Below are 10,000 nucleotides of genomic sequence, written 5' to 3' on the forward strand. Positions count from 1 at the left end.
CAATCAAATGACTGAAGGCTGAATGAAGCTTGGGGAAGCTGTTGGTCTGCCAGGAGAAGGAAGAACACAAGCAATGAGCGAGGCTGAGTTATAGCCCCAACTCCAATGACAGCAGGTCAGACCACCCCCTTCCAGTAAGACTGGCTGAGCCTGGAACCTGCTGCCCTCCCACATGGCCCTGCCCATAGGTGTCCGAGCCCTAACGCTGTGCAGGGCTGAATGTGTTGTACCTGTGCCATGACTTCGTGAGACCAGATATCGGACACAATGTTGGTGTGTACTTTGTGTTCTGTCTCTGATGGTCTGAGCAGGGTGGGACCAAACACTGTTGCCAGGTTGTGTACAGACATTTTATTCACAGGTTCCTTCTCTGCAACCCTGGAATTAAAAACAAGGTGAAAGAAGAGTGTAAAAGAGTAAACTGATTGTGAAAGCTTCTCTAGGTACGGGAAGAGAAAATGATTAGTGAAGACAAATGTAGGTCCCTTACAGTCAGAAACACGGCAAGTTATCAAAGGGAACAAAGTAATGGCAGACCAATTAAACAAGACCATAAGATACCGGAACAGAAATAGGTCATTCAGCCCATCAAGTCTGCTCCATCGTTCAGTGACATCATAGCTAATCTGACAACCCTCAACTCCCATTTTTCTGCCTTTATTCCCCTACTGATTAACCATCTGTCTGTCTTAGCCTTGAGTACACGTAATGACCCAGTCTCAACAGTCCTCTGGTGAAGAATTCCACAGATTCACTCCTCTCTGAGAATAGAAATTTCACTTCATCTCTATCTCAAATGTGTGACCCCTTATATAATGCCCTCTGGTCCAAAACTCTCCTACAAGGGGATGCAACTACCCTGCGAGCATTCTAAGAATCTTGTATGTTTCAATAATGTCGCCTCTCATTCTTCTAAACTCCAACAAGTACAGGCCCAACCAACTGAATCTCTCCTCATAAAACAGTCTCTCCATACCTGGGTAACAAACTTCCTCTGTACTGACTTCAATGTCAGTCTATCTTTCCTGAGATAAGGGGTCCAAGCACTTCAACTCTGCTCTAACTATTGTCTTGTACAACTTTAGCAAAGCTTTGCTAATTTTATATCATTGCGTTTGAAAGAAAGGCTGACATTCCATTTGATTTCCCAATTACCCACTGAAATTGGACGCTCGCATTTTGTAATTCACGGACAATCACTCTGTTCCTGATATTTCTGCAGGCTTTTTCGATTTAAATAATATTCAGCACCTCTATTCTTCTTGCCAAAGTGCATAACTTTACATTTCCCACATGATATTCCATCTTTCAAGTTTTTGTCCACTTATTAAGATCAGTCTATATCCCTCTGCAGACTTTTTTCATACTCATCACTTGCCTTCATGCTTATTTCATAAACGTGGCTACAGGACATTCACTTCCACATCCAAGTGAGCAATACATATTATAAATAAATGTGGCCCCAGTACTGATCCCTGGGGCACTCCACCAGTTACCGACCACCATCCTGAAAATGCTCCCCTTAGATTTAGATTTTGGGAGGGAACGCCGCACTGTCGGAGGGTCAGTGCTGAGGGAGCGCCGCACCTTCGGAGGGTCAGTGCTGTGGGAGCACCGCACCGTCGGAGGGTCAGTGCTGAGGGAGCGCCGCACTGTTAGAGGGTCAGCGCTGAGTGAGCGCCGCACTGTCGGAGGGTCAGCACTGAGGGAGAGCCGCACTGTCGGAGGGTCAGCGCTGAGGGAACGCCGCACTGTCGGAGGGTCAGTGCTGAGGGAGCGCCGCACCTTCGGAGGGTCAGTGCTGAGGGAGCACCGCACCGTCGGAGGGTCAGTGCTGAGGGAGCGCCGCCCTGTTAGAGGGTCAGCGCTGAGTGAGCGCCGCACTGTCGGAGGGTCAGCACTGAGGGAGCGCCGCACTGTTGGAGGGTCAGCGCTGAGGGAGTGCCGCACTGTCGGAGGGTCACTGCTGAGGGAGTTCCGCACTGTCGGAGGGTCAGCGCTGAAGGAGTGCCGCACTGTCGGAGGGTCAGTGCTGAGGGAGTGGGCACTGTTGGACGGTCAGCGCCGAGGGAGCGCCGCACTATCGGAGGGTCAGTGCTGAGGGAGTGGGCACTGTCGGAGGGTCAGTGCTGAGGGAGCGCCGCACTGTCGGAGGGTCAGCGCTGAGGGAGCACCGCACTGTCGGAGGGTCAGCGCTGAGGGAGCACCGCACTGTCGGAGGGAAAATGCTGAGGGAGAACTGCCCTGTCAGAGGGTCAATACTATCTGAATCTGTGCTTCAGCTGAACGGTTAAACTGAGTTTCCATGTGTCTCCCCAGAATGAGGTAAATCGAGTCACTTCTGAGTTGGGCAGTGGGACTATGTTTCTGGGCTAATGTTTATCTCTCAATATCAGCACCTGGTCATTATCACATTGCTTGTTTGTTTCAACTCGCATGTTTCAAAACTGAAGCACAGCTTCGGGATGTCCTGAGACTGTGGTCGGCAATACAGAAGTGCAATTTCTCCTGACTTGTGGCATTTACTTGTTGTAATGTTGTGCTGCATCCCGCTGTAATGTCGCGCTGCGTCCCGCTGTGTCCCTCTGTAACGTCTCGCTGTGTCCCGCTGTAATATCTTGCTGCGTCCCCCTGTAATGTCACGGTGCGTCCCCCTGTAATATCTCGCTGCGTCCCGCTGTAATGTCTCGCTGCGTCCCGCTGTGTCCCTCTGTAACGTTGCCCTGTGTCCCACTGTAACCTGCCCCTGTGTCCCTCTGTAATGTCTCGCTGTGTCCCGCTGTAACGTCGTGGTGCGCCCCCCCCCGTAACGTCGCGCTGCGTCCCGCTGTAACGTCGTGCTGCGTCCCGCTGTAACGTCGTGCTGCGTCCCGCTGTAACGTCGCGCTGCGTTCCGCTGTAACGTCGCGCTGCGTCCCCCAGTAACGTCGCGCTACATCCCGCTGTAACGTCGCGCTGTGTCCCCCTGTAACGTCGCGCTGTGTCCCCCTGTAACATCGCGCTGCGTCCCCCAGTAACGTCGCGCTGCGTCCCCCAGTAACGTCGCGCTGCGTCCCGCTGTAACGTCGCGCTGCGTCCCGCTGTAACGTCGCTCTGCGTCCTGCTGTAACGTCGCTCTGTGTCCCCCTGTAATGTGCTGTGCCCCGAATGTGGGTAATGTGGAGTTATCCACTTTGGAGCAGAACACGGAGGTGGATTATTCCCTGAATGTTGACAGATTTGGAAAGGATGAAGACTGGAAAGGTTCCAATATAAGGCTGGGGACAGGGCAGTGAAACTGCCATGGTGGGGAGCGCGATGGGGCGGTGAGACTGCGAGGGATGGGGGGGCAGGTGAGTCTGTGAAGTATCGGGGGGGCAAGTGAGACTGTGAGGGATGGGGTGCGGGTGAGACTGTGAGGGATGGGGGGGCAGGTGAGACTGTGAGGGATGGGGGGGTGCAGGTGAGACTGTGAGGGATGGGGGGGCAGGTGAGACTGTGAGGGATGGGGGGGTGCAGGTGAGACTGTGAGGGATGGGGGGGCAGGTGAGACTGTGAGGGATGGGGGGGCAGGTGAGACTGTGAGGGATGGAGGGGCAGGTGAGTCTGCGAAGTATCGGGGGGGCAAGTGAGACTGTGAGGGATGGGGTGTGGGTGAGACTGTGAGGGATGGGGTGTGGGTGAGACTGTGAGGGATGGGGTGTGGGTGAGACTGTGAGGGATGGGGTGTGGGTGAGACTGTGAGGCATGGGGTGTGGGTGAGACTGTGAGGGATGGGGGGGCAGGTGAGACTGTGAGGGATGGGGTGTGGGTGAGAGTGTGAGGGATGGGGTGTGGGTGAGACTGAGGGATGGGGTGTGGGTGAGAGTGTGAGGGATGGGGGGGAGGGTCACATTGCGAGGGACGGGGGTGCAGGTGAGACAGCGAGGGATGGGGGTTGGGTGAGACTGTGAGGAATGGGGGGGCGGGTCACCCTGCGAGAGATGGGGCGGGTGGGTCACACTGTGAGGGATGGGGTGGTGGGTCACACTGCGAAGGATGGGGGGCAGGTGAGACTGCGAGGGATGGGGGAACGGGTCACACTGCGAGGGATGGGGCGGGCGGGTCACACAGCGAGGGATGGGGGGAATGGGTCACACTGTGAGTGATGGAGGGGGAAACAGGTTACACTGTGAGGGATTCGGTGGTGGGGGGGCAGGTCACCCTGAGCGTGGCCCGGATTGTGTACCTTTTCAGATGATCCAGCAGGAAGAGCAGTGTGCTGACGTTGGGCTCTGGCAGTGAACGTAGTAAGTGTAACATACAATTTTCCTTCGCGGCCGGGTCTGACAACGCTGACACAGAAAGAAACACCAGTTAGCTACAGCAACAGGCCTGCGCCATTAACACAAAACAAAACCAAGCATCGCAGTTAACGCCAATGTCACAGACTCCACTCAGCGGACAGGAACAGTCAGAAACTCAACTGCAACAACATTACTGTTCGACCAAGGCACAAATGGGGCAGCGCCGCACTGTCGGAGGGTCAGTGCTGAGGGAGCGGGCACTGTCGGAGGGTCAGCGCTGAGGGAGCACCGCACTGTCGGAGGGTCAGCGCTGAGGGAGCACCGCACTGTCAGAGGGTCAGCGCTGAGGGAGCACCGCACTGTCAGAGGGTCAGCGCTGAGGGAGCACTGCACTGTCAGAGGGTCAGTGCTGAGGGAGTGGGCACTGTTGGAGTGCCAGTGCAGAGGGAGCGCCGCACAGTCGGGGGGTCAGTGCTGTGGGAGTGCCGCACTGTCGGAGGGTCAGTGCTGAGGGAGCGGGCACTGTCGGAGGGTCAGTGCTGAGGGAGTGGGCACTGTCAGAGGGTCAGTGCTGAGGGAGCAGGCACTGTCGGAGGGTCAGTGTTGAGGGAGTGGGCACTGTCAGAGGGTCAGTGCAGAGGGAGTGCGCACTGTCGGAGGGTCAGTGCTGAGGGGGCAGGCACTGTCGGAGGGTCAGTGCTGAGGGAGCGCCGCACTGTCGGAGGGTCAGCGCTGAGGGAGCGCCGCACTGTCGGACGGTCAGTGCTGAGGGAGCGGGCGCTGTCGGAGGGTCAGTGCTGAGGGAGCGGGCACTGTCGGAGGGTCAGTGCTGAGGGAGCGCCGCGCTGTCGGAGGGACAGTGCTGGGGAGCGCCGCGCTGTCGGAGGGTCAGTGCTGAGGGAGTAGGCACTGTCGGAGGGTCAGTGCTGAGGGAGCGCCGCACTGTCGGAGGGTCAGTGCTGAGGGAGCACCGCACTGTCAGAGGGTCAGTGCTGAAGGAGTGGGCACTGTTGGAGGGTCAATGCTGAGGGAGCGGGCACTGTCGGAGGGTCAGTGCTGAGGGAGCGGGCACTGTCGGAGGGTCAGTGCTGAAGGAGTGGGCACTGTTGGAGGGTCAGTGCTGGGGGAGCGGGCAATGTCGGAGGGTCAGTGCTGAAGGAGTGGGCACTGTCGGAGGGTCAGTGCTGAGGGAGTGGGCACTGTCGGAGGGTCAGTGCTGAGGGAGCGCCGCACTGTCGGAGGGTCAGTGGCGAGGGAGCGGGCACTGTCGGAAGGTCAGTGCTGGGGGAGCGGGCACTGTCGGAGGGTCAGTGCTGAAGGAGTGGGCACTGTCAGAGGGTCAGTGCAGAGGGAGTGCGCACTGTCAGAGGGTCAGCGCTGAGGGAGCACTGCACTGTCAGAGGGTCAGTGCTGAGGGAGTGGGCACTGTTGGAGTGCCAGTGCAGAGGGAGCGCCGCACAGTCGGAGGGTCAGTGCTGTGGGAGTGCCGCACTGTCGGAGTGTCAGTGCTGAGAGAGCGCCTCAATGTCAGAGGGTCAGTGCTGAGGGAGCGCCGCACTGTCGGAGGGTCAGTGCTGAGGGAGCGGGCACTGTCGGAGGGTCAGTGCTGAGGGAGCAGGCACTGTCGGAGGGTCAGTGCTGAGGGAGTGGGCACTGTCAGAGGGTCAGTGCAGAGGGAGTGCCGCACTGTCGGACGGTCAGTGCTGAAGGAGTGGGCACTGTTGGAGGGTCAATGCTGAGGGAGCGGGCACTGTCGGAAGGTCAGTGCTGGGGGAGCGGGCACTGTCGGAGGGTCAGTGCTGAGGGAACGCCGCACTGTCGGAGGGTCAGTGCTGGGGAGCGCCGCGCTGTCGGAGGGTCAGTGCTGAGGGAATGGGCACTGTTAGAGGGTCAGTGCTCAGGGAGCGCCGCACTGTCGGAGGGTCAGTGCTGAGGGAGCGGGCACTGTCGGAGAGTCAGTGCTGAGGGAGCGGGCACTGTCGGAGGGTCAGTGCTGAGGGAGCGCCGTGCTGTCGGAGGGTCAGTGCTGGGGAGCGCCTCACTGTCGGAGGGTCAGTGCTGAGGGAGTGGGCACTGTCGGAGGGTCAGTGCTGAGGGAGCGCCGCACTGTCGGAGGGTCAGTGCTGAGGGAGCGGGCACTGTCGGAGAGTCAGTACTGAGGGTGTGGGCGCTGTCGGAGGGTCAGCGCTAAGGGAGCTCCGCACTGTCGGAGGGTCAGCGCTGAGGGAGCGCCGCACTGTCGGACGGTCAGTGCTGAGGGAGCGGGCGCTGTCGGAGGGTCAGTGCTGAGGGAGCGGGCGCTGTCGGAGGGTCAGTGCTGAGGGAGTGGGCACTGTCAGAGGGTCAGTGCTCAGGGAGCGCCGCACTGTCGGAGGGTCAGTGCTGAGGGAGCAGGCACTGTCGGAGAGTCAGTGCTGAGGGAGCGCCGTGCTGTCGGAGGGTCAGTGCTGGGGAGCGCCGCGCTGTCGGAGGGTCAGTGCTGAGGGAGTGGGCACTGTCGGAGGGTCAGTGCTGAGGGAGCGCTGCACTGTCGGAGGGTCAGTGCTGAGGGAGCACCGCACTGTCAGAGGGTCAGTGCTGAAGGAGTGGGCACTGTTGGAGGGTCAATGCTGAGGGAGCGGGCACTGTCAGAAGGTCAGTGCTGGGGGAGCGGGCACTGTCGGAGGGTCAGTGCTGAAGGAGTGGGCACTGTCGGAAGGTCAGTGCTGGGGGAGCGCCGCACTGTCGGAGGGTCAGTGCTGAGGGAGCGGGCACTGTCGGAGAGTCAGTGCTGAGGGAGCGCCGCACTGTTGGAGGGTCAGTACTGAGGGTGTGGGCACTGTCGGAGGGTCAGCGCTAAGGGAGCTCCGCACTGTCGGAGGGTCAGGGCTGAGGGAGCGCCGCACTGTCGGAGGGTCAGTGCTGAGGGAGCGGGCACTGTCGGAGGGTCAGTGCTGAGGGAGCGCCGCGCTGTCGGAGGGTCAGTGCTGGGGAGCGCCGCGCTGTCGGAGGGTCAGTGCTGAGGGAGTGGGCACTGTCGGAGGGTCAGTGCTGAGGGAGCGCCGCACTGTCGGAGGGTCAGTGCTGAGGGAGCACCGCACTGTCAGAGGGTCAGTGCTGAAGGAGTGGGAACTGTTGGAGGGTCAATGCTGAGGGAGCGCCACACTGTCAAAGAGGGTCAGTGCTGAGGGAGCGGGCACTGTCGGAAGGTCAGTGCTGGGGGAGCGGGCACTGTCGGAGGGTCAGTGCTGAAGGAGTGGGCACTGTCGGAGGGTCAGTGCTGAGGGTGTGGGCACTGTCGGAGGGTCAGTGCTGAAGGAGTGGGCACTGTTGGAGGGTCAATGCTGAGGGAGCGCCGCAGTGTCGGAGGGTCAGTGCTGAGTGAGTGCCGCACTGTCGGAGGGTCAGTGCTGAGGGAGCGCCGCACTGTCAGAGGGTCAGTGCTGAGGGAGCACCGCACTGTCAGAGGGTCAGTGCTGAAGGAGTGGGCACTGTTGGAGGGTCAATGCTGAGGGAGCGCCGCAGTGTCGGAGGGTCAGTGCTGAGGGAGCGCCACACTGTCAGAGGGTCAGTGCTGAGGGAGCGGGCACTGTCGGAAGGTCAGCGCAGAGGGAGCGGGCACTGTCGGAGGGTCAGTGCTGAAGGAGTGGGCACTGTCGGAGGGTCAATGCTGAGGGAGTGGGCACTGTCGGAGGGTCAGTGCTGAGGGAGTGGGCACTGTCGGAGGGTCAGTGCTGAGGGAGTATTGCACTGCCGGAGGGTCAGTGCTGAGGGGGCGGGCACTGTCAGAGAGTCAGTGCTGAGGGAGCGGGCACTGTTGGAGGGTCAGTGCTGGGGAGCGCCGCGCTGTCGGAGGGTCAGTGCTGAGGGAGTGGGCACTGTCGGAGGGTCAGTGCTGAGAGAGCGCCGCACTGTCGGAGGGTCAGTGTTGAGGGTGTGCCGCACTGTCGGAGGGTCAGTGCTGAGGGAGAGCCGCACTGTCGGAGGGTCAGTGCTGAAGGAGTGGGCACTGTTGGAGGGTCAGTGCTGAGGGAGCACCGCACTGTCGGAGGGTAAGTGCTGAGGGAGCATCGCACTGTCAGAGGGTCAGTGCTGAAGCAGTGGGCACTGTTGGAGGGTCAATGCTGAGGGAGCGCCGCAGTGTCGGAGGGTCAGTGCTGAGGGAGCGCCACACTGTCAGAGGGTCAGTGCTGAGGGAGCGGGCACTGTCGGAAGGTCAGTGCAGAGGGAGCGGGCACTGTCGGAGGGTCAGTGCTGAAGGAGTGGGCACTGTCGGAGGGTCAATGCTGAGGGAGTGGGCACTGTCGGAGGGTCAGTGCTGAGGGAGTGGGCACTGTCGGAGGGTCAGTGCTGAGGGAGCGTTGCACTGCCGGAGGGTCAGTGCTGAGGGAGCGGGCACTGTTGAAGGGTCAGTGCTGGGGAGCGCCGCGCTGTCGGAGGGTCAGTGCTGTGGGAGTGGGCACTGTCGGAGGGTCAGTGCTGAGAGAGCGCCGCACTGTCGGAGGGTCAGTGTTGAGGGTGTGCCGCACTGTCGGAGGGTCAGTGCTGAGGGAGAGCCGCACTGTCGGAGGGTCAGTGCTGAAGGAGTGGGCACTGTTGGAGGGTCAGTGCTGAGGGAGCACCGCACTGTCGGAGGGTAAGTGCTGAGGGAGCATCGCACTGTCAGAGGGTCAGTGCTGAAGCAGTGGGCACTGTTGGAGGGTCAGTGCTGAGGGAGCGCCGCAGTGTCAGAGGGTCAGTGCTGAGGGAGCGCCGCACTGTCAGAGGGTCAGTGCTGAGGGAGCGGGCACTGTCGGAGGGTCAGTGCAGAGGGAGCGGGCATATCGGAGGGTCAGTGCTGAGGGAGCGGGCACTGTCAGAGGGTCAGTGCTGAGGGAGCACTGCACTGTCGGAGGGTCAGTGCTGAGGGAGCGCCGCGCTGTCGGAGGGTCAATGCTGAGGGAGCGCCGCACTGTCGGAGGGTCAGTGCTGAGGAAGTGGGCACTGTCGGAGGGTCACTGCTGAGGGAGCGCCGCACTGTCGGAGGGTCAGTGCTGAGGGAGTGGGCACTGTCGGAGGGTCAGTGCTGAGGCAGCGCCGCACTGTCGGAGGGTCAGTGCTGAGGGAGCGCCGCGCTGTCGGAGGGTCAATGCTGAGGGAGCGCCGCGCTGTCGGAGGGTCAGTGCTGGGGAGCGCCGCGCTGTCGGAGGGTCAATGCTGAGGGAGCGCCGCGCTGTCGGAGGGTCAGTGCTGGGGAGCGCCGCGCTGTCGGAGGGTCAGTGCTGAGGGAGTGGGCACTGTCGGAGGGTCAGTGCTGGGGAGCGCCGCGCTGTCGGAGAGTCAGCGCCGTGGGAGCGCTGCACTGTCAGCGGGTCAGCGCCGAGGGAGCGCCGCACTTCGGAGGGACAGCGCTGAGGGAGCGCCGCACTGTCGGAGGGACAGCGCTGAGGGAGAGCTGCCATGTCAGAGGGTCAATACTATCTGAATCTGTGCTTCAGCTGAACGGTTAAACTGAGTTTCCATGTGTCTCCCCAGAATGAGGTAAATCGAGTCACTTCTGAGCTGGGCAGTGGGACTATGTTTCTGGGCTAATGTTTATCTCTCAATATCAGCACCTGGTCATTATCACATTGCTTGTTTGTTTCAACTCGCATGTTTCAAAACTGAAGCACAGCTTCGGGATGTCCTGAGACTGTGGTCGGCAATACAGAAGTGCAATTTCTCCTGACTTGTGGCATTTACTTGTTGTAATGTCGTGCTGCATCCCGCTGTAATGT

At 60.5% G+C, this 10,000-nt stretch overlaps 1 protein-coding gene across 1 annotated transcript in view; it reads right to left on the bottom strand.

Moving 5' to 3' along the window:
• Positions 1–116: 116 nt before the first annotated feature.
• The window catches only part of abr (ABR activator of RhoGEF and GTPase), a 186,536-nt gene continuing 176,652 nt past the window's right edge, over positions 117–10,000 (bottom strand). The window contains exons 21-22 of the mRNA XM_059655342.1: positions 4,208–4,313; positions 117–378 (exon numbers count right to left, since the gene is read on the bottom strand). Coding sequence (XP_059511325.1) covers positions 117–378; positions 4,208–4,313 — 368 coding nt within the window. The remainder of the gene's footprint in view (positions 379–4,207; positions 4,314–10,000) is intronic.

The sequence above is a fragment of the Stegostoma tigrinum genome, chromosome 27 (genome assembly GCF_030684315.1).
Source record: "Stegostoma tigrinum isolate sSteTig4 chromosome 27, sSteTig4.hap1, whole genome shotgun sequence".
NCBI classification, from domain to species: domain Eukaryota; kingdom Metazoa; phylum Chordata; class Chondrichthyes; order Orectolobiformes; family Stegostomatidae; genus Stegostoma; species Stegostoma tigrinum.